Genomic DNA, 25,276 nt, shown 5'->3' with positions numbered 1-25,276 from the left:
GATTTTTGCTTCCCTTACTTTAATGAATAAGCTTGAATCTGCATGCACCATGAAATATATCCACTTTCTACTAAGAACTCTGCAATCTTGGCATACTATGCCCGTGGAGCTTACTTTAATCCATAAAGTGCCTTTTTCAATTTGCAAACATAGTCAGGATGTGCTCTATCCTCAAATCCTCTTGGTTACACCATGTATATCTCTCGATCTAGTTCTGCATGTAAAAAAGCATTCTTCACATCCATCTGCCATAGTCTTTACTAGCTGCAAGTGCTAACAAAACTCGCATTGTTGTAATCTTAGTAACTGGGGTAAATGTCTCGTCATAATCTAACCCATACTGTTGAGAGAATCCTTGAGCTACTAACTGAGCCCTGTAACTTTCAATTGAGCCGTCAGGATAAGTTTTTACCTTATAGACACAAAATAAATTTTACTTCCTTCGGCTTTGGCACCAACTCCCAAGTCTGATTCTTCGTTAGCGCACTTATTTATTTTTTCATAGCTCCTAGCCACTTGGAGTTTTGGTATGCCTCTTTATATGATTCTTTTTTTTTGAACTTTTCTTCTTCAGCTATATCAACATTAGCACATTTCAGATTTGATGACTTTCACACTCTTGTTGATCTTTGAAGTTTTGGTTGGCTATCATCATGTCCTGCTCTTTGATGCACCCCTGTTTGCCATGGATTTTGTTGTGCCTCGTCCTTGGTGTTTTCAATCTATTTCAAAAAAACTACAAGTACAGTAAACCACCGGTATGTGTGTGAAACTATTACATAATAGCTGGTATTTTAATAACCAACAATAATTCCCTAAACAATTTAATAATTGCTGAGATGTAATTTATTCTAAGAAATATGGAGTAAATGTTGGTTGTTGTATTGAATTTTAAGATACTATGTGATTGCCATATATTTATTTTAGAAACATATCAAAATTGTTACAAAATAAGCTAAGTGTATAAACTTATTACTTAATAACTTATAAAATTGGCTGATATATTAAATTTCGTTTAAGTTGAGAGTTTGATTATTTTTGTTAACTAGATACATAGAAAAGAAACTTAAAAATTACTCTTTCGAGTCATTTGTTTCTGTAGCGGCAAAAAAATATATGCTTCCCATATATTAAAATGATCATCATAAAAAATAGATTACAATGGTATAATTTTTGAGTCAAATTAATAAATAGTTTAGTTTAAAAAATTTTTTAAAATTTTGAAAAAGAAAAAAATACACATATATAATGTGTTGTCACCTCTATTCACACACAAAAAAAAAAAAAAATGATTTTAGCTACTAGCTAGGAGGAAAAAAAAAAGAGTAAAAGAAAAAGCATAAAATGAGGCATTAAAAATATTTTTAATTTCAATATACATTTCAAAACTAATACAAAAATATGTTGGTATTTGAGGTAATAAAATGAGTAGAGACAAAAATGTGCTGGCAAAAGTGACATTTCTTGTAGTGCCCCTTTCTACTAATTGTGAGCTCCCTCCTTCAATATGCATCTCTCTTTCTTGTTTCTCTCGGCTAAACGTGGTTGAGCCACCTTCGGCGATGGTGGACCGAGGTGATGTAACCATTATTACATTCCTCTTTATTTATATATAAATTTTATTTCTAACTTCATGTTTACGTGTCATATGTTTATATTGGCCGCTTGAAATATGGGCATAACAATGCCCACCCTAAATTTAAATCTTGGATCCGCTATCAATTCAATCTAATTCAATTCAATCTTAATAATCTAATCCGATTCAATTCAACCCTCAAACTCTATAATTAATAGATTTTTATTTATTTATTTATTTATTTTGTGTGTTTTGGCTTTTCCAATTTATATCCATTGATGATGATGATAAATGCAATGGACCTCTATAACTAGGACAGCATTGCCAGCTACTATATACATGAGAAACACATTCATGTGCATGATCTGTTGAGTTAAAGTTAACCAAGTTTGGAAGGTTAGTAAATTATGTTAACTAAGATGTTTGGTTAATTAGGTGGAGAATTTTGATTGGTTGAAAACTACTATAAATATATAGGAGTTGTAGCTCCATAGGTGTTTCTCATAATTATCTTTCTTCCAAATTATATATCCAAGACTTGGCAAGGCTTCGATTCTACACATCCACAAGGTATATAGTATATTTATAATAAATATAGAAGACTAATTGATTTTCAATTAAGTAAATCTTTTGTTTTGTTTCTTTTTCTTGCTATCATATTTATATGATGTTATTTGCTATTATTATTATTATTATTATTATTATTATTATTATTATTATTATTCATTACCTATAGTACTATAATTGCCATATATATAATTATTAGCTGTCTTTGGCTAATTAGCTTATTTAAGTCATTTTTGAGATTCTAATCATTTGATGGAACTCATTTTTAACAGCATTTTTTTTATATATATATTTTTACCTTTTGAACTAAGTTTAGCTCATGAGATGTGAACGCTCTAAAAGTAAAAAAACTCTACCTAAACAAAATTTATTTGTTTATGAACTAATTACTCTACATTGACAACATGTACATAAATATATTTATGATATAGAAGACTAATTGATTTTCAATTAAGTAAACCTTTTGTTTTGTTTCTTATCTTTACTATCATTTTTAAGCTAGAAGTGAAGCTATGATTTATAGCTTCTCTAAATTGACTTTTAAAAAATTATTTTTTAAATTGAAATAATTTGTCTACTTCTTAATGTATTTACAATTTTATTTTATTAATGATATCCAAACACTTTCAGAAAGAATGTTTATAATAATAAAATATCTTTATTGAAACAGTTAAAATAAATCAAAATTCTTACTATGAACTACTATAATAGGTATGGAAAATGAGAAGAGTAGCATCGCTTTCTTCACAACTTATAGACCCCCGGTACCATTGGACATATACTCACAATATATATCGAACAAAAATCCTCATGAGGTTCACATGACTGATGGTGTGTCCTATAACTACAATGGCCGACCTATTCCATCTAATGCTCTTCAAACAATTCATAAACGCCTTTCTGGAGATAGCGAAAACGATGTTGATATCTCCTCGGGCTTGGTTTACGTATCTGAAAGAAAAGGCAACCTCGAAACACTATACATAGCTCTTCACTATAATAATAGTGATTATCCTGAAGTCGAAACCATTGATTTTGCTCATGAATTTGGGACCTTTGATGGTATTCGAATGGAGGATAGTGGTTGTATTGCTGGTGATTATCTTGTTTATGTCACAACTAAGGATAATCCTCACAAACGTCGTTTCCCATGGACATCAGTCTATAAAACAAATCTTAAGACTTCAGAAACTCAACGACTCACCCCACAGGTATGATTAATATTATGTTCTCACATGTTATTGATGGATGTAAAATTTTCTAAATTTATATAAATTTACATCAAAACTACTCATCATAATTTGTAAAGTAGTAACTAAATATTTAATTATTGTTTTATACATAGACATACGCTTGGATTTTAAATTTTAATTAGAATTCCCTGTTTTATAACACCTTCAATTTTATATTGATAACTTTTTAGTAGCAATAAATAATTTTCTTTGACTAAATAGTACATAATTATCCCTTCAAAATATAAATTGTTACTATTTTTGTTCTAGACACAATAACTTCTTGTAATACCTTTAGCTAGTGATAATACATACTAATAATAACATAATTTTTTTTTTTTATATTTTTTTTCAGTCATTATAAATTTCGTTGTCACTAAGAATAAACCTTTATGTAGTAAACATATATATTAAAAGTTGTTACATATTTATAATAAAAAATTTTGCTGTCACTAGAAATAAATTTTTTTAAAACATAATGAATATTGTCCCATTCATCACACATACTTTAGCTACTATCATCATATACACTGCACACCCATTATTCTCATTAAATTCTCATGAATATTGTCCCATAAATGCATTACGAACATAACAAAATTAACCTATTCTTTTCTTTCATACAATATTGTGTATTTTTAGGGAAAAGCTGATTTAAGTCCATCAGTATCACCATCTGGAAAAAAGATTGCAGTGGCATCATTTAAAGAACAAGGTTGGGAAGGGGAAATTGAAGATCTAAAAACAGATATTTATGTGTTTAATGTAGATGGACCTGATTTAGATCGTAAGATGGTTATAAAGAATGGTGGATGGCCAACATGGGGAAGTGAAAACATTTTATTTTTCCATCGAAAGGTTGGAAACTATTGGGGTGTGTTTAGAGCTGACATTAGCAATGGTTTTACATCGGACACTCCTCGTGTTACTCCCGAAGGCTTTCATGCAATGACTCCAGCTGCCATCGACGAAACCACTGTGGCCGTCGCAACTATTCGCAAAGAATCAAAATTTGATGATACTGCTCGTTCGTTTGAACAATATCGACACATTGAGGTTTTTCATTATCCAGCTACTTTGAATCGAGATCCCATAAAAATAACTCAAAGAACTAGACCAAAGGCCGACCACTTTAACCCTTTTGTGATCGTGGATGAGGGGGGAGATCCCAATAAAATTGCTATTGGTTACCATCGTTGCAAGAGCGACAATCTTAATGTACGTACATAACTCAAAACTTTTCTTGACTTTTAATTATTGTTGCCTTGGTTTGCTTATTAATTACACACCAAAAAAACAAAGAACGAGAAATGCTAAAGGGCACTTAAATGCCTTACATCTTTTGAGGTGTAATATCACTACTGGTGTAACTTAATATCGGGGTCCTATTTATTTTATCTTAATAAAAATTATAGAAAATCGTTAACTAATTATAGGGCAGCACCTCATAGTGGTGCTAGTAAGGTCAGCCTTAGGCATAAGTAAGCTAGGCCCGCGACTAGGGCTCACCCATTTTAAGGGCCCAAATACTTTTTTTTTAAAAGTATACATATTTTTTTAATAATTTTTAAAAATACCATTCATAATCTTTATAGTAAGGGCCAAATTTTTTTTTTCTATGACCTATTTTAACTCAGGACCGGCCCTAGGTGCCAGGCATCTTAGGAGCATTGCTATTGGGCATCAGTGGTGTCCAGCAGCTTCTATAGGTAGCACCGCACGATTAGTTAGCAATATTTTTTAAAAATTATTTTGTTAAGTTATATGAGATCTGATACTTAATTACAACAATAGTGGTATAACACTGAGGAGAATGCTAGGCACCAGTCGTATTTTTTTAGCAATTCTCGATGTCTTTTGTCCCATAGCAATTAATGCCCATAAGTTAACTTAAAGATATCCAACACAATAAATATAGATTATATATGTTATTAATAGTGTAATTTAATATTGAGTCTTACTATTTGTTACAGGTTCCTGATTATAATAGTATGGAAAGAAAAATTATCCAGCTTGACTGTCCACCTCCAAACGTAGACTTGTTTAGGGTTCAAGGAGTATTTCCTTCATTTTCGAGAGATGGCTCGAGGCTTGCATTTGTTGACAATGAGTTCATGAGAGTTTGGGTAGCTGACAAAGATGGATTGTATATGGTTTACCAGGTACATATCATAAACATAATCATACATACATATATATGATATAATAAATAAGATTTATCCTCATGAACTATAACCCTTGTAGACCGAAGGCCCAGACAATGTGTTTGGACCAGTTTGGAACCAAATCGATGGAAGAGATGAGTTGTTTGTATGCAAGGGACCAGCATTTAATGTAAACCATGAATTGGATATTTGTCGATTGCCCAATATTAGGCATCATCATCATTTCCAATCTAAAGACATTATCCAACTCACAAATGGATACAACAATGCATTTCCATCACCTAGTCCAGATGGTATAAATTTGACTAACATTTTTATAAATCGTTATTGATGCATTTTAATATTAGGTTTCACGTATTTTAATTTAATAAATTATATAAAAAAAATAACTAATAGCAATGTTGTTATTTTGATTAGGAAAAAGATTTGTTTTTCGATCAGCAAGAGATGGTGGAGAAGATGGATACAAAAATCTATACATAATGGAGAATTCCCAGGTTGGGGAGTTCAATAATGGCAAAGTAACAAGACTAACGAATGGGGCTTGGACTGACACACATTGTCAGTGGTCTCCGAGTGGAGATTGGATCGTTTTCTCCTCAACTCGCGACAAGCCAAGTAATGCTCCTCCGAGTGATAATGGTCTTGACCCAGGATATTTTGCAGTGTACTTAGTGAACGCGAATACTCGCGTTGTGATAAAAGTGTTAGGAAGTGGTGATGATTTCGCGGGTCATGTAAACCATCCCTTTTTCAGTCCTGATGGAAAAAGAATTGTTGTAACTGCAGATCTTGCTGCGGTATCTATTGATCCCATCTCATTGCCTCTTTTTACGCATTCTGTTAGACCTTATGGAGACATATTCATCGTCGAGATTGATGATATCCTAAACAACAATGATGAGAAGAATAGAGATGATGTGATCTTTGTTCGTGTTACGCATAGTAGGTTTGAGAATGGCGCCGCTAGTTGGACGAAGTTCTCAATAGGTGATCCCAATGAGTCATGGAAGAAATATGTAGAGCAATACGGGGAACACTCAAAGGGTAGACAACCCTCATTATGTCCTATAATACGTCCCCTAATTGCAAAACCATTGGGTCTTGATGTTAAAGGTGAAAGTTGGCATTTGACTGGCCATCTTTGCATTCGAGATAGACGTTGTTGATGAATTAATATTGCATGCATGCATGCATGCCTTGTAGTACGTGTTCCTATATGTACACGATCATATAATATTTGGTCGACCTTTTCATTATTGAATATATATATATATAAATCTCATAATAATCTCTATCATATTAGTAATGCTATGTCATATCATTACTAATATATAAGGGAAATAAGGAATAATGGCTCACTTGAGTGTATGTGTACTCAAGTGTAGTGTGTGTACGCAAACTTTGTTCTCTATCTATTGAGTCATATTAGTGTGTGTAAACTTTGTTTTCATATATACGGAAGCTTTGTTGTGATTTATATAAGTATAATAATTTTCTTCTGTCCAATTTTTCTTTTATTATATATGCTAAGTTTTTTATTACTTTATTCCTGTGTTAATAGAATTATAGGTGAATCTTGGTGTGTTTAAATATGTGGTGAATTAACATTTACCAAAATTCCAAAATAACACGAACTGAAGTAATAAAACATGTCATCAAGTAATGGACAAAACCAGAAAATGCAATAGAATGAAGATTAAAGAAATTGACACGAGTGTGGTTCACCACCCATTTTGTAGTGACTAATCAATAATGCTTTTTGACCAAACTTTATTGATGTTCACAATGATGGAATACAAGGTCACAATAAAGAAAACTCACTTTTCACTAATAATGTCTTGCACCTTACAAAATAGCTTTCTTAAAAGAGTTGTAAGCATAAGAGGATAGTCAAGATTAGTTTAACTAAGTCTGTTAGAGTTAGTTGCAGGTTGTTATAATTTCAGTTATTTCTGTTATTAGTTCTGTATTCTCTCTACTCTGTTATTGGACTATATATAGTGTACTGTTATTCATTCAATTCAAGTAATGAAACACAAGATTCTTTTCACTCTCTTTCGTTTTCTCTATCTTTCCTACTACTGCTATAATATTCAACTTGGTATCAAGAGCCAAAGGTTCATCCATGGTGGCACCACCAGGAGGTTCGAACAACAACAAATTTGCTGTACCAACAACCATGTTTTTGCCACCTCTGCGTCTAGATCGAAACAACTACTTTTTCTGGAGATCCCAAGTTCTACCAGCAATAAGGGCTCTGTAACGCCCTTACTTACGTAAAATAAGATGCCATAAATAAACTGGCGTTAAGATACTAATGTTGCCTTTATTTAAAAAAAAAAAACACTTTTCAAAACATGGGTACCCAGTTGAAAATAAAGTATTACCACTTAGGGAAAAGTAATAGAAAATTTAAACGACAACATCCTCGATAAGTTTAATAAATTAAAAAAAAACTTTCAGCGGAAGATGGCCAAGACCACACGCAGTTACATGATCACACGAGATACACCCCATGCTGCCCAGACTCAACTTGTCACCGAAAGCTTACAGGCTTACTTATCTGCACATAGGGGGTAAATAAGGGGTGAGCTGCAAAGCCCAGTAAGGAAAAACACAATACTATGTACCAGCATTCACACATCATAGCACAAACATATACATCAAACATACAACAACCTAATCATAAGTATAAATAGAGGCAGCCACACAAATACTGAAATACCACACACTCACACTCACAATCACACTCCAGCTTCCATACAAATCTGGAGTGTCTTACGTTCTTAACCAGAACGCAGTACCAATAACCAGTGCACCCTTACGTACACTGCCTCACTTACCACATCACCATACATGTGTGGTTTCCAACCACTTCCAAGTACCTGGAACATGATTAAACAACCATATACAATTCATCGATAAAACACTATTTCACCGAAACTATCACATTCCACAGTTTCAATACAATTTATTCAAGCAGTCATACTAGATACTCAAACCATATAAAAAGCAAGTATAAAGTATAATTATTTTTCCTTACCTCAACTCCGCTGTAATTAACTCTTACGATACCTTCTAGGCCCTATAACAATTAGTGAAACCCTTAGTCCACCGATAAACTCAATATATTTATTACTCTTACTGTACAGCAAGTTTAACCTAGAATTTGACATATAAAACGTTTGAATTAGAAGTCCTACTGTTCACAAAGTTTTTAGTTAATTGAAAGACCTTTCTAACGGTATAAAGATCATCAAAATCGGAGCTATAATCTAGGAGTTATGCATGTTTTCTCAAAACAGTTTCTTTAAAATCCTGGATCACGCCGATTTCTGAATACAGCCTAAAAATAAATGTTTTAAAAATAGTTACACCCTGATCTAGACAATACTTTCTTCATAAAAAATGTAGCTATTTTCCTAAGCTTTAAAACGAGATAAAGATCTTTTAAAATGGATCGAAATTGAGAGAGATATTGAATTTTTACTGAAGACACTTTTTCTGAAACGAAACTTAAAACGAAATACCATAACCGAGTAAAGATCCTAACTTTTGACTGGTAAGAACTCCGAACTAGGGAAAGGTTTCTTCAAAGAAAATATGGATTATTGAATTATCTTTCTAACAGTACAAGAATCGCTTGAAAATAATAGATATCGAGAGAGATATGACACTTTTACTAAGGCAATATCGAAAAGAAATTTTAAAAAAAACTGTAAATCGACAGTCTGTAAAACATGAATTTTTTGACATCGAAATATTCAGAATTAGGAAAGAGTTTCTTCATAGAAAATATAGATCATTAATTTATCTTTAAAACGGTACCTAGAGGAGTACCCCCTATGCCCAACAAGTACGAATTTTACCTGAAGATTTTGAAGACACGGAACGATGATCGGTTGATTGCTAACCCCGAAGCTCTTAAGATTAAAACAATTGATTTGGTTCAATAGAGAGAATAAAATAAAAAAAGAAATTGAGAGATGGTGAGAATAAGGGAATACGATACTATCTGGCTGCTAGGGTTATAGAGTATATACGTATATAACATATCGTATAATAGGTTTAAATTTAAAAATAAATATCTAACTAATCAGATAAAATTATGCTGATTTAAATTTAAATTTTAAATTTTAAACTAACTAACTAATCTAATGCTTCACTATTTATTTATCTCACTATTTAATATATATATATATATCATCATTTTTTTTTTTAATCACACACGCACAACAACAACAACAACAACAACAACACCAATAATAATAATAATAATAATAATGATAATAATAATAATAATAAAAATAAACTGGATATTACATTCTACCCTCCTTAAAGGAAATTTCGTCCTCGAAATTAGACTTACCAAAAAGTTCGGGGTACTGTTCTTTCATGTCTCCCTCCATTTCCCACGTTGCCTCCCTTTCTGAACGGTTGCTCCACAGAACTTTTACTAGAGGAATACTTTTGGACCTTAACTCCTTCGTTCCTCTCTCTATAATGCGAACTGGTCGCACTTCATAACTCAAGTCCTGCTTTAGCTCCATTCTTTCATAGTTCAGCACGTGTGATGGATCCGACACGTATTTTCGTAGCATAGAAATATGGAACACATTATGCGTCTCGGCTAATGCGGTGGCAATGCCGATCGATAAGCTACCCGTCCCACTCGTCCAATATCTCAAAAGGACCTATAAATCTTGGACTTAGCTTTCCTCGCTTTCCAAAACGCATAACCCCTTTCATAGGTGACACTCGAAGGAACACTTTATCACCCACTGCAAATTCCACATTCCGTCTCTTTGCGTCGGCATAACTTTTCTGGCGGCTTTGTGCAGTTACCATTCTATTTCGAATCTTTTTTACCGCTTCAGTGGCCTCTCTTACTAGGTCTGGGCCTAAGTATCGCTTTTCGCCAACCTCATCCCAGTGTAGTGGTGATCGACACTTCCTCCCATACAACATTTCATAGGGTGCCATCCCTATTGTAGATTGATAGCTATTGTTGTACGAGAACTCCATTAGTGGCAAATAGTTGCTCCAGTTACTTGGGAAATCCAACGCACAAGCTCGTAGCATGTCTTCTAGTATTTGAATAGTTCGTTCTGATTGTCCATCAGTTTGAGGGTGGAATGCTGTACTCAACTTCGCTTTGTGCCCAAAGCACTTTGCACACTTTCCCAAAACTTAGAAGTAAAAACGAACCTCTATCGGATACAATGGTCTTTGGGACTCCGTGTAGCCTTACAATTTCTTTTACATACGAGTTCGGCATATTGCTCTGCGTTGTAATTAGTGCGCACAGCAGAAAATGTGCCGATTTAGTGAGTCCGTCGATAATCACCCGGATGGAATCCCGTTGTTTCTTTGTTCTTCGGTAACCCGTCACAAAATCCATAGCAATATCTTCCCATTTCCACTCAGGAATATCAAGAGATTGCAACAGCCCTGCGGGTCTACGGTGTTCGGCCTTAACTTGCCGGCGGGTAAGACATTTTGCTACAAATTCTGCTATATCATTTTTCATTCCCGCCACCAATACCTACCTTTCGGATCATTGTACATTTTGGTTGATCCCGGGTGTAAAGAATAGGGTGTAGTGTGCGCCTCTTGTAAGATTTTTGATTGCAACTCCGCTTCCTTAGGTACACACACCCTTGTCTTGTATAGTAGAATACCCTCTTCATTAACTGAGAAGTCCCCGGCTTTCCCATTTTGTAGTTCGACCCGCTTCTTGATTAAAAACTCATCTTGGGCTTGTTCTTCTTTGATATTCTCTAATAAATTTGATTCAATTGTGAGGTTAGCTAGCTTTCCTGTTACTAACTCTATTCCAGATCTCTCGATTTCCTGTTGCAACGGCACTTTTAATGCCCTTAACATTGATAAGCTTGCATAGTTGCGTCTGCTAAGTGCATCCGCCACTACATTAGCCTTTCCAGGATGGTACAGTATCTCACAATCGTAATCTTTTACCAGTTCCAACCACCGCCTCGTCTCATGTTGAGCTCTTTCTCGCGTAAAGAAGTATTTTAGGCTTTTGTGATCTCGTGTATATTTCACACTTCTCTCCATAAAGGTAGTGCCTCCGCATTTTCAATGCAAAGACCACCGCCGCCAACTCTAAGTCATGAGTTGGGTACCTTGTCTCATACTCCTTTAGCTTCCTAGAGGCATAGGCTACCACCTTCTCATTCCGCATCAACACACAGGAGCCCTTGCTTTGATGCGTCGCAATATACTACAAATTTGTCTTTGTTAGTTGGAACACACAGGACGGAGTCTTTGTTATGAGTTTATCTTTCAATGTCTGAAAGCTTTCCTCACATTTATCTGTCCATGCAAATTTTTGTTGCTTTCGAGTCAAATTCGTCAATGGTGTGGCTATTTTTGAGAACCCTTCAACGAATCTCCTATAATATCCAGCTAGTCCGAGAAAACTCCGAACCTCACTTGCGGTTTTTGGTTTTGGCCAGCTCTTCACTCGCTTCAATTTTCGCAGGTCCACCTCTACCCCATCTTTGGACACTATATGGCCTAGAAACGCCACTTTCTCCAACCGTAACTCACACTTTTTGAATTTGGCGTACAATTGGTGCTCTTTGAGTCTACTTAGAGTTAGCCTTAAGTGCTCCTCATGCTCTTCCATTGTCCTTGAATAAATGAGTATGTCATCAATGAATACCACCACAAACTTGTCAAGATATTCCTTGAATACTCTATTCATTAAATCCATGAAGGTCACTGGGGCATTGGTTAACCCAAATGACATCACTAGAAATTCATAATGCCCATACCGTGTTCGAAATGCCGTCTTTGCTATATCTTCCTCTCGGACTTTCAATTGGTGGTACCCAGATCTCAAGTCGATCTTTGAAAAGACGATCGCCCCTTGTAACTGATCAAACAAATCATCGGTGCGAGGCAAGGGATACTTGTTCTTTATAGTCACTTTGTTCAGCTCTCGATAGTCTATACACATCCGCATACTACCGTCCTTCTTCTTGACGAACAACACTGGCGCACCCCAAGGTGAGTAACTTGGTCTAATGAATCCCTTGTCTAAAAGATCTTGTAGTTGAGCCTTCAATTCCTTCAATTCATTGGGAGCCATGCGGTATGGAGCCCTCGAGATTGGTGCTGTGCCTGGCGCTAACTCAATCACAAATTCTATCTCTCTATCTGGGGGTAGCCCTGGTAGGTCTTCCGGAAAAACTTCTTGGAATTCACATACTATGTGGACATTCTCTGGCTTGAGGGTGGTTTCTCTGGACTTGTCTACTATGCTGGCCAAGTATGCTTGACATCCCGCACGTATCATCTTTTGTGCCTTTAGGGCTGTAACTAGCGGTAAGCTTGACTTGACTTTGATTCCTTCAAATATGAATGCCTCTCCAGATTCAGGGGTGAAAGTCACTGTCCTCTTTCGGCAGTCTATTGTTGCTCCATGTCGTGATAGCCAATCCATACCCAAGATAAGATCGTAATCCCTCATCTCCAGCTCTATCGCATCTCCACTAAGTTCCTTGTCTGCAATCCTTATTGGCGCATCCCGCACTCCTCTAGATGATATCATAACCTCGCCCGAGGGCAACTCCGTCATGAACTTATAACTAAAGTTTACATACGGTAGTTCTAACTTATCTATCATCTTTAAAGCAATAAATGAGTGCGTAGCTCCAGAATCAAATAAAACAGTACATAGTTTTTCAGAGATAGAAATCTGACCTGCAACCACAGTGTTACTAGTCTCAGCCTCCCCTCTGGTTAGTGCAAATACTCGAGCTGGGACAAGTTTGTCATCCTTGAGTTGATCACCTTTTTGTGGACAGTCCTTCTTATAGTGGCCTGGTTGCCCACACTTGTAACAAGTCTTGCCTTTCGCCGACATTCTCCCGGATGCTTACGACCACATGTTGGGCATAGCGGGTACTCCACATATGGCTTCTTCCCTTTGTAGTTATTGGACCCTATCTTGTTTCTCTTGTCGGCTTCGTTGTGTTGGTTAGTTGGCAGTTTTCTTTTGTTATCACCACCTCCATTACTGGCCTTTCTGGCCTCCCACCTTGCTGTATTGTCTTTCTGTATACGACTTTCACACAACTCAGCTTCTAGGGCTTTTTCTAGTACCTCAGCATACGTGGTTGCCCTTACTCCTGACATCGCTATGTCCCGACTTATTCGGGAGTCGAGCCCTTCAAGAAACGATGAATCCTCGAAACTCGGTAGGAACCGGATACGTGGCAAACTTTGCTAATCGTCAAATTGGCGAGCATACTCGTAACCGTAGACTTACCCTGCCTCAAGTTTGTGAACTCATTAACTCTAGCTGAGCGTATTGCTTCACTGTAGTATTTTTTGTTAAAAACTTGTACAAAGTCAGCCCAGGTCATTGCGGCCACATCCCGTGTTTGTTTAATAACATCCCACCAGATGCGGACATCCTTTTTCAATAAACTAGCAGCACAAGCTACACTATCTCCGTTACCGAGCCGCATGTACTCAACAATACCTTCCACTGTTCTTAACCATTCCTCAGCTTCCATTGGATCTGAGCCCCCTTCAAAATTTGGTGGGTGTTGCTTGCGGAACCTTTCATATATTGGTTCCCATCGACCCTCCGGCACAGGCATGTATTGCACCGGCAAAAATTGATGTTGTCCTTGATTGGGTTGTTCCTGACGGTTGAGAGCCTCTTCATCTCGCTTCCTAATTTCTTCCTTGAGACGAGCAACTTCTTGCGCCAAATCTTCTTGTTGTGGTGGCACCACTACAGGGGCATTTTGGTGTTCTTGACCAACTACCCCAGCAGGGACTTCGTGGTTACCCCCACCTTGACCTGGTTGCTGTCCATTTACAGGGGCATTTTGATTCTCCTGGATCACCGCCTCGGCAGGGACATGCTGGTTTCCCCTGCCTCGACCGCGAGCACATCCTCGCCCTCGACCTCTAGCTCGGTCTCTTACAGCCGCTCTTTCATTCAAGCGGGTTGATCTTCTGGGTTCACCGTTTTCCATCAAATCCCTTAACTTGTTCTTCAAAAGAAAGGAGATGGTATCGATAAGAAAAATAACCAAAGATGTATCTCGCTCAAAAAGGAAATATCTATACACTAAATTATATAAACTAAAAAAAAACGTAAATCATCAAGCAACAATTCACCATGTAAAATAAATAAATAAATAAATAATCTTCACTCATAAAAAAAATTACACTAATAAGAAAATTGTTTGAGTTATACTAAAATTCTAACTCCGAAGAATCAGTTAATTGTTTCGATTAACATACCCTAAACTTCTAGCTAACTAAAGGAAAATTAAAAGATAAAGACTAAACCAAATTTAACATATAAGACATAACATATATAAAGCATACATACTTGATGACAAGTTGATCCTTTGCAGCGATGGTGTGTATGTCGCGTGAATTCAAGATCAATGTAACTGTGGCTCTGGTACCATTTGTAACGCCCTTACTTACGTAAAATAAGATGCCATAAATAAACTGGCGTTAAGATACTAATGTTGCCTTTATTTAAAAAAAAAAAACACTTTTCAAAACATGGGTACCCAGTTGAAAATAAAGTATTACCACTTAGGGAAAAGTAATAGAAAATTTAAACGACAACATCCTCGATAAGTTTAATAAATTAAAAAAAAACTTTCAGCGGAAGATGGCCAAGACCACACGCAGTTACATGATCACACGAGATACACCCCATGCTGCCCAGACTCAACTTGTCACCGAAAGCTTACAGGCTTACTTATCTGCACATAGGGGGTAAATAAGGGGTGAGCTGCAAAGCCCAGTAAGGAAAAACACAATACTATGTACCAGCATTCACACATCATAGCACAAACATATACATCAAACATACAACAACCTAATCATAAGTATAAATAGAGGCAGCCACACAAATACTGAAATACCACACACTCACACTCACAATCACACTCCAGCTTCCATACAAATCTGGAGTGTCTTACGTTCTTAACCAGAACGCAGTACCAATAACCAGTGCACCCTTACGTACACTGCCTCACTTACCACATCACCATACATGTGTGGTTTCCAACCACTTCCAAGTACCTGGAACATGATTAAACAACCATATACAATTCATCGATAAAACACTATTTCACCGAAACTATCACATTCCACAGTTTCAATACAATTTATTCAAGCAGTCATACTAGATACTCAAACCATATAAAAAGCAAGTATAAAGTATAATTATTTTTCCTTACCTCAACTCCGCTGTAATTAACTCTTACGATACCTTCTAGGCCCTATAACAATTAGTGAAACCCTTAGTCCACCGATAAACTCAATATATTTATTACTCTTACTGTACAGCAAGTTTAACCTAGAATTTGACATATAAAACGTTTGAATTAGAAGTCCTACTGTTCACAAAGTTTTTAGTTAATTGAAAGACCTTTCTAACGGTATAAAGATCATCAAAATCGGAGCTATAATCTAGGAGTTATGCATGTTTTCTCAAAACAGTTTCTTTAAAATCCTGGATCACGCCGATTTCTGAATACAGCCTAAAAATAAATGTTTTAAAAATAGTTACACCCTGATCTAGACAATACTTTCTTCATAAAAAATGTAGCTATTTTCCTAAGCTTTAAAACGAGATAAAGATCTTTTAAAATGGATCGAAATTGAGAGAGATATTGAATTTTTACTGAAGACACTTTTTCTGAAACGAAACTTAAAACGAAATACCATAACCGAGTAAAGATCCTAACTTTTGACTGGTAAGAACTCCGAACTAGGGAAAGGTTTCTTCAAAGAAAATATGGATTATTGAATTATCTTTCTAACAGTACAAGAATCGCTTGAAAATAATAGATATCGAGAGAGATATGACACTTTTACTAAGGCAATATCGAAAAGAAATTTTAAAAAAAACTGTAAATCGACAGTCTGTAAAACATGAATTTTTTGACATCGAAATATTCAGAATTAGGAAAGAGTTTCTTCATAGAAAATATAGATCATTAATTTATCTTTAAAACGGTACCTAGATCACTGAAAACGGACCTATGGGGAGAGAGATATGATCGTTTTATGAAAGCCTATTTCTCTGAAAACGAAAATAAAAACAAGTACGAATTTTACCTGAAGATTTTGAAGACACGGAACGATGATCGGTTGATTGCTAACCCCGAAGCTCTTAAGATTAAAACAATTGATTTGGTTCAATAGAGAGAATAAAAAAAAAAGAAATTGAGAGATGGTGAGAATAAGGGAATACGATACTATCTGGCTGCTAGGGTTATAGAGTATATACGTATATAACATATCGTATAATAGGTTTAAATTTAAAAATAAATATCTAACTAATCAGATAAAATTATGCTGATTTAAATTTAAATTTTAAATTTTAAACTAACTAACTAATCTAATGCTTCACTATTTATTTATCTCACTATTTAATATATATATATATATCATCATTTTTTTTTTTAATCACACACGCACAACAACAACAACAACAACAACAACAACAATAATAATAATAATAATAATAATGATAATAATAATAATAATAAAAATAAACTGGATATTACAGGCTCATGATCTTGAATCGATCTTGCTCAATCAGAACGCTCCACAGCAACGCATTCGACAACCACCAGAATCAACAACTCAGGTAATCAACCCTGAATTCACTCGTTGGATGCGTTTAGACCAATTTTTACTGTCATGGCTAATGTCCTCTATCTCTGAAAATATGCTCGGACATGTTATCAATTGCAACTCTGTGCATGAACTTTGGAGAACTCTCGAACAACTCTTCGGCACCACTTCTAAAGCTCGCCTCATACACCTGATGAACCAGTTACAGAACACCAAGAAAGGAACGATGCAAATTGATGAATATCTTTTAAAAATGAAGAATCTTGCAAATGGATTAAGAGCAGTAGGCAATCAAATCACCGATGATCAATTAATTCTGTATATACTTGCTGGTTTGGGCCCTAAATATGCAGTTGCTGCCCTTTCACTTGATCTTAATGGAGCTTCTGCGAATATGGCACAGTTCAAGAAGCCTCCATTTCCCAACAGCAATCAACAAAATCGCAACCTCAATACAAGAAATCGTGGTCGTGGCAACAACACACATACCAGAGGCAGAGGCACTCAAGGAGGCCGAATTCCCAATCAAGGAAATAGACCAATCTATCAATTGTGTAACAGAGTTGGTCACACAGTTCAAAGATGTTACAAACGGTTTGATCTCAGCTACAATGGTCCTGAAGATAACCTACATCCTGCCTAATCCAACAATCAACCACAGGCATATGTGGCCTCACCTTCCACAACCGAAGACACCAACTGGTACTTGGATAGTGGTGCTTCTAACCATGTCACATCAGACAACTCACAGCTTCAACACCAAACCTCCTACAAGGGCAAAGAAAAACTGGTAGGAGGTAATGGCTCTTCTCTCAAAATTAAAAATATTGGATCTTGTTCTTTAGCAGCTAGAAAACCCCTACACCTTAAAAACATATTACATGTCCCCTCCATTACCAAGAATCTAATTAGTATCTCCAAATTCACCAAAGATAATGATGTTTCAGTTGAATTTAACTCTTCTTGTTGTTATGTTAAGGACAACCAAACCAAGACCCCTCTTCTTCAGGGAACAATTAAAGAAGGCTTGTACCAAGCTGCCTCCCACTCAAGCCAAGCCTTCCCAAAGTCAAGCACCTCACTCAAATCAATCTCACCATCTCCCTGTTCCAAGACAACATTTACAATCTTTTTCATGTAATAAGAGTAGCAATAATAGCAAAAATATTTCTCTTGTAAATCTATGGCACCAAAGATTGGGCCATCCTTCCATAGCTGTTTTAAATAAAGTTCTACATTCTTTAAAGATTCCTACAGCCAGTCCAAGTTTTTGCAATGCCTGTCAATATGGCAAATTACATCAATGTACCTTTCCATCTTCACAACATCACACAACCAAACCCTTTGACATTATCCATACCGATTTGTGGGGACCTTCCCCTTATCCCACTCATGAGTAGGCATGGCAAAAAGATCCATTCATTCGGATCGGATCAGTGATCCGATCCGACGGATCATTACTGATCCGAAATATTCGGATAGTTATTGGATCTTGGATCAGATCCGATCCGCCCCGCTTAATTTTTTTACGGATCGGATCTGACCCGATCCGTTTTAAATATATATTTTTTTTTTTAAAAAAAAAAAGATTTTTACTTTTTAATATATTTTTTTAAGGTGTAAGGCCAGTGGAATACCACCATTAGATATATATGATCTACCCATAGACCACACTATATATTATTATTCGAATTAATTACTCTCTCATTTAATTCTTATATATGCGTATATATATATAAATAAAAATATATATGCATACTGGCCACTCTATATTTTAATTATTTGATTATAATAATTATTATTATTTGCAAAATTTCCTATAATAAGAAAGTAAAGTAACAAATGTTATACACAATAGATCGATTTATGTATAGGCACTGTTAAATATATTAATTTGTACAATAATTTACACTTTTATAGTATATGACTTTTATATATGTATGCAACAATAATTTACATTTAATATAAACATATTATTAATTAATAAGAATAATATTTAATTTTTGTTTATCAAATAAAAATACTAATTAATTAAATATTATAATAATGAGTAATTAATACTATTATTTGACTCTTAAATATTTAATTATTTAAGGGGCATTTGGTAATATTTTTATTTTTTTAATTTTTTTAATTTTTTAATCATAAAAATAAAAGTAATTTTTTGTTTTTAAAAAATATGTATTCTATAACCATTTTTGTTTTCTTTTTTTTTTTTTAATTTTAAAAATTGATAAGAAAAATATCACTACAAAAAATCTTATTTTTAATCACAACAAAATTTGTGACTAAAAGTAAAAAAGTTGTAACTAATTATAAATCATCATTATTATGTTGTGACTAAAATAGGTCCATCACTAAAAGTATTAGTTACAAAAATTACAATTTGTGGTGACTCAGTATAAAAAAAATCTTACTTTTATTATTAACATATTTATTTTTAAATATTAGGAGCCGTACACAGTAAATCTTGAAGACTGGAAGAACAGCATATAAAAAGTTTATAGTTAATTTCATGTATTTTTTTAGAGGAGATTTATTTCATGTAATCATCATACTACATTATTATTGATGATTATATTAGTGGAATTTCTAAAATTTGGTAAATTAATTTTTCAATAGTAAAATTACATTTTTATGTGATAAGAATTTGATATATTTTTTTTTATTGATTTTGACAAATAAAATAAAAATATATAAGAAAAAAAATGATGCATTATTAGTTCTTAAACAAATAAATTTTGAAAAAAAAAATATAAATTTAGATATAAAATATATATTTTTTTTTTTTAAAAAAAAAAAAGTTGGGTCGGATCAGATCCGATCCGTATAAGGCGGGTCGGATCAGATCCGATCCGAGTATCTAATCCAGCGGGGCGGGGCGGGGCAGATCCGTATATAACCTGGATCAGGTTGGATCAGGTTGGATCAGAGTCGGATCAGATCCGACCTGCCCCATTGACATTCCTACTCATGAGGTTAGGGATTCAAATATTACATAATCTTCATAGATGATTTCACCAAATATACCTGGATATTCCCACTCAAACTTAAATCTGACACCCAAACTATTTTTCAATTCTTCAACAACTATGTTGAAAGACAATTTGGGGTCAAAATCAAAAGCCTCCAAGTCGATTGGGGAGGGGAATATAGACCATTGAAACATATCCTAGCTCAATTGGGTGTTGTCTTTAGGCACCCGTGTCCTCATACACACCAACAACAAGGTAGAGCGGAGCGAAAACATAGACATGTCACTGAAGTTGGGCTCACTATGCTTGCTCAAGTAAAAATGCCTTTAAAGTATTGGTGGGATTCTTTTGTCTCAGTCACCTATATTTAATGAATAGGCTGCCTGTTCAAAGAAATTCTTACATCTCTCCCTTTGAAACATTGTTTCACCAACAACCCAATTATAGTTTTTTAAAAACGTTTGGTTGTGCTTGCTTCTTATTCCTAAGACCATACAATAAACACAAGTTTGAGTTCAAGACCTCTATGTGTGTGTTTCTTGGTTATAGTCCTTATCATAAAGGATATCGATGTTTGCACTCTATTGGTCGTGTGTACATAGTGAGAAGTGTCAAATTTGATGAGAAAACTTTTCCTTATTCTCAATTATTTCCCACTATTACACATACTCGATTCCTCATCAAATTACCAACCAATTATCTTACCTCTCTCTCCAATAATTATCCCTCATACTCCACCACCACCAGATCATAATCCCAACCCCATTACTGCAACAAACAGGTCCACAGGAACCACATCACCAACTGATATAACCCCCATTCAGCCACAGGCACCACTCTCAGACCCCACCCGAGACATAATATCAACACCACCTGCTATAGCACAAACTCAACCACAACAAACATCATTCCCTGATCACACCGACCATATCACCCCATGCAAACCAGATCCAAGTCTGGTATACACAAGCCCAAACTCCTAGCTGCTACAATAACTAGATTAAATAATAATTTTCTTGAGCCAAGATCTGTCAAGAAAGCTCTAGCTGACCCTAAATGGAACTCAGCTATGACAACTGAATATTATGCTCTTATTAGAAACAAGACATGGATTCTTGTTCCCTATATTGATGGTATGCAGGTAATACAAAATAAGTGGCTATTTCGAACCAAACTCAACAGTGATGGCTCGGTGGAAAGGCTAAAAGCCAGACTTGTGGCTAAAGTGTTTCAACAACAAGAGGGAATAGACTACTTTGACACATTTAGTCCGGTTGTGAAACCATCTACCTTAAGACTTATGTTCACTCTTGCTGTAACAAACAATTGGGACATACAACAAGTGGATATAAACAATGCTTTTCTAAATGGGGAACTCAAAGAAACCATTTACATGCAACAACCAAAAGGCTTCGAAGACAGTAATCATCCTACTCATGTTTGCAAGCTTCAAAAATCCATATATGGCCTCAAACAAGCCCCACGGGCCTGGTATGAAAAATTGAAAACAGCCCTTGTCTCACGCGGTTTTACCAACTCCATTTCAGATAATTCCCTCTTCTTCTCAAATCAAAAGGGTCATCTACTCCTCATTTTGGTGTATGTTGATGACATCTTAATCACAGGTCATGACAAAGCTGTTATTCAACAAATTATCTCTGCTCTTGACAATACATTCGGCCTCAAAACTCTGGGTTCTGTACATTACTTTCTGGGGTTTCAAGCATACAGATCTGCCTCCAAAATTCATCTCACTCAAACTAAGTATGCTCAAGACATCCTAAGGAAGGCCAATATGGAAGACTCCAAGCCATGTAGCACCCCTATGTGCCCTGGTAACAAGTTGTACACAGATAACAAGGAACCATTCCATGATCCCAAACTTTATAGAAGCATCATTGGCTCCTTACAATACCTCACTTTAACAAGACCCGATCTTTCCTTTGCTGTAAATAGACTAAGTCAATACATGCAAAATCCTACAGTCACACATTGGAATGCCTGCAAAAGAGTTCTTAGATATATCCAAGGCACAACAACTCTGGGTCTTGTCTTCACACCTGCTACAAATATGACCATTGATGCATATTCAGATGCGGATTGGGCATGCAATCTAGATGATAGAAAATCAACTACCGGGTTTTGTGTCATGATTGGAGACAACTTAATCACTTGGGGTTCAAAGAAACAAATTGTCGTGGCTAGATCAAGCACGGAATCTGAGTATCGCGCCTTATCTACCACTGCAACTGAGGTTGTTTGGATAACCTCTGTTCTCAACGAAATTGGAATCCATCTGCAACAGACACCAACCATCTGGTGTGACAATCAAGGCGCTCAACAACTTGCTTCGAACCCAGTTTTCCACTCCAGAACAAAACATAAAGAAGTGGATATAAACTATATTCGTGAACTCATCACAAAATACAAAGTCCAAATATCTTATATACCAACAGAGGAGCAACCTGCTGACTTACTCACGAAAGCTCTCACTCTACCAAAGTTCAATTTTCTCAGTCACAAGCTGTCCCTGGACCAAATCCCTTCCAGCTTGAGGGGGGATATTGAGGATAGTCAAGATTAGTTTAACTAAGTCTGTTAGAGTTAGTTGCAGGTTGTTATAATTTCAGTTATTTCTGTTATTAGTTTTGTACTCTCTCTACTCTGTTATTGGACTATATATAGTGTATTGTTATTCATTCAATTCAAGTAATGAAACACAAGATTCTTTTCACTCTCTCTCGTTCTCTCTATCTTTCCTACTACTGCTATAATATTCAACTTGGTATCAAGAGCCGAAGGTTCATCCATGGCGGCACCACCAGGAGGTTCGAACAACAACAACTTTGTTGTACCAAACCATTTTTTGCCACCTCTGCGTCTAGATCGAAACAACTACTTTTTCTGGAGATCCCAAGTTCTACTAGCAATAAGGGCTCATGATCTTGAATCGATCTTGCTCAATCAAAACACTCCACAGCAACGCATTCGACAACCACCAGAATCAATAACTGAGTTTGAAGTCTTCTGCTGCCTTAATCAATTTGGTTAGTTCCTCCAGATAGGTCTATCTTTTAGATTCAATTTTAGTGTCCACTTTCTTCTTCCGAACCTCCATGAAGTTGTCTTTCATGGCACAGTTTTCTTGAGTGTCTTGGTGCAGGGCCTTCTTATTGGCTTTCTCTAGAGTTGCCTTGGTACTCTTTACGTCCTTTTTAACAGTATCCAGCTTTGTCTTAGTCTTCTCCAAGTCCGCTAGGGTCGTGATACTTTTGCTCTCGGTGGCGTCTCGCTTAACCTAGATATTTTCTAGCTCCAGAGCCAATTTCATTGTTATGTTTGCACAACGCTCGATAAGAAAAGCATCCTAAAAAGACGAAGAGAAGATACTTAGTAGAAAAAAACTATCAAACCATCAACAATTAGAAAGCAAGTGCTATAAAACTAAAACACTTACCCGAATGGCATGATGATGGAGAGTTTGACTGAGGAACATGACATCTTTGCTCACGACCATGACCCACCTCTCCGGCCTCAATTGACTTATGGAGCCTGATACTTGATCAATAAGGAGATGAACTATGTGTTGTCAATTTATGTATTGTCAATCAATGGGTACTTCTATTTTAGCCAGTAGGGCTACCAGTGGCTTGGCAGCGCTAATGATGCAGACATGTCCAAGGTTGGAGGATATGGCAGAAACTACTTTATGGCACATGACATAAAGGACGTCCGTCATTTTTTCATTGAGTACCAACTTATAGTTGGCCACTCCCCACACTGAGACTGAGGGACAGGGCCAACTACACTTTATCTCTCCTAGCAACTAGGCGCAACATCTGCACGTTGGCCTGTGAGGAGAACTTTAGGAGATATAGTCTATACCCTCCTGCTGAGGGTGTTGTTGCTCTAAGTAACCCACCTGAGGAGCCTGACAACACTCCTATTGGAAAGGAGAAGAGCAAGAGGAAGTGACATGTTGTTGGGAAAAGTAGGTCGCCAAGGAGGCTTCTTTGGCCAAGGTGTGGCCTAGACAGAGGAGAAAGGAATTTCAATTTTATTATATTTTATTACTTCCAATTAAACGCGGCTTAAAATTATATGTAAAGACTTTAATTTATTTGTATATAAGTTTGTGATACACATAGAAATTATGTGTAGGAGAATGGCTATTCAATTACACATGATGTGCAACTAAAAAATATGTAAGTAAAGACTTTTTTGTTAGTGTCATTCAAACTCTCATCAACCATACACACACCATGTGCTCATATGCTATCATAAATTTTATATAGCTAACTTAAATAACATAATAATATAATATCCAAGTTATACTAAAAATATATATAAATTAACTTGGTGACCAAAAACAAATAAAATATATATGCTCACAAAAACCGTGTGGGAATATTGCTGAGTCACATGATATGCCTGTTTATCTTATATATAAACTCACTAAAATATTTTTTGGTATGATTTTTTTATTTTTACATTTTAAAAATTGTTTTTTGTTTTTTTAAGAAATTTCACACAAAAATTATTATAGCAATTAATAGAGCAACTTAAATCACAACCAAAATCTGTATGAGCAACTCAAACAGTAAATTTTTTTTAAAAAAATAAAAAATAATATCTTTTTTTCTTGAAAGCACAAAATAATTATATAACAATATATATACATCTATAAATAGAATAAAAATATTGTAGTAACTGTAGTCATTAATTTTTTTTTTTAAAGATTTTTTGTCCCTAAACTATTACTTTTGTATTATTGTTTTTTTGAATTTTTCAATCTACTAATTAAAATGATTCCCAAACTATTTACAATGTAGTAATGTGGTATTTCTATCAAGTTTTGTGTGTTAAACAGAATATAATTATTAATATTATTATTTTGTTTACCAAGAAAAAACTTGACGAATATGTTAATTATAACATTATGAATTATTTGAAATATTTGTAACGAGAGCTGAAAAATACAAAGAGTATAATTTAAACATAAATATATTAATTTTCATCTAATTTTTTTAAATGGAATATTCATACAATTAACAATATGATATTTAGTTTAATTAAAGTGGCCGGTTTAGTAATTAGTATTAT

General features: G+C 35.2%; 2 protein-coding genes and 1 long non-coding RNA gene across 3 annotated transcripts; 1 reads left to right on the top strand and 2 right to left on the bottom strand.

Annotated features, from left to right (window-relative positions):
* Positions 1-1,999: 1,999 nt before the first annotated feature.
* Positions 2,000-7,049, top strand: LOC115715839 (uncharacterized). Its single transcript, XM_030644505.2, has 6 exons — positions 2,000-2,146; positions 2,855-3,354; positions 4,018-4,593; positions 5,349-5,537; positions 5,620-5,833; positions 5,958-7,049. The coding sequence occupies exons 2-6, from the start codon at positions 2,857-2,859 to the stop codon at positions 6,707-6,709; spliced, it is 2,229 nt and encodes a 742-aa protein (XP_030500365.2). The 5' UTR covers positions 2,000-2,146; positions 2,855-2,856; the 3' UTR covers positions 6,710-7,049.
* An 801-nt stretch (positions 7,050-7,850) lies between these two features.
* Positions 7,851-10,165, bottom strand: LOC133037729 (uncharacterized). Its single transcript, XR_009687750.1, has 2 exons — positions 9,913-10,165; positions 7,851-8,106 (listed from the first exon to the last, which is right to left on the bottom strand). It is a non-coding gene; the product is annotated as an uncharacterized LOC133037729 (long non-coding RNA).
* Positions 10,166-13,723: 3,558 nt separating this feature from the next.
* Positions 13,724-16,574, bottom strand: LOC115717249 (uncharacterized). Its single transcript, XM_061116023.1, has 2 exons — positions 15,794-16,574; positions 13,724-15,313 (listed from the first exon to the last, which is right to left on the bottom strand). Exon 2 carries the CDS (start codon positions 14,561-14,563, stop codon positions 13,724-13,726), a length of 840 nt encoding a protein of 279 aa, XP_060972006.1. The 5' UTR covers positions 14,564-15,313; positions 15,794-16,574.
* Between the last annotated feature and the right edge of the window lie 8,702 nt (positions 16,575-25,276).

This window comes from Cannabis sativa, chromosome 5 (genome assembly GCF_029168945.1).
Source record: "Cannabis sativa cultivar Pink pepper isolate KNU-18-1 chromosome 5, ASM2916894v1, whole genome shotgun sequence".
Lineage (NCBI taxonomy): Eukaryota > Viridiplantae > Streptophyta > Magnoliopsida > Rosales > Cannabaceae > Cannabis > Cannabis sativa.
Note: the sequence above shows the minus strand (reverse complement) of the source record. Positions and strands in the feature narration are given on the sequence as shown.

Coding starts and splice junctions, on each gene's coding strand:
- LOC115717249 (XM_061116023.1), bottom strand. CDS start 14,563: ATGGAAAACGGTGAACCCAGAAGATCAACCCGCTTGAATGAAAGAGCG.
- LOC115715839 (XM_030644505.2), top strand. CDS start 2,857: ATGGAAAATGAGAAGAGTAGCATCGCTTTCTTCACAACTTATAGACCC. Junction 3,355..4,017: donor CTCAACGACTCACCCCACAG/GTATGATTAATA, acceptor GTGTATTTTTAG/GGAAAAGCTGATTTAAGTCC. Junction 4,594..5,348: donor GCAAGAGCGACAATCTTAAT/GTACGTACATAA, acceptor TATTTGTTACAG/GTTCCTGATTATAATAGTAT.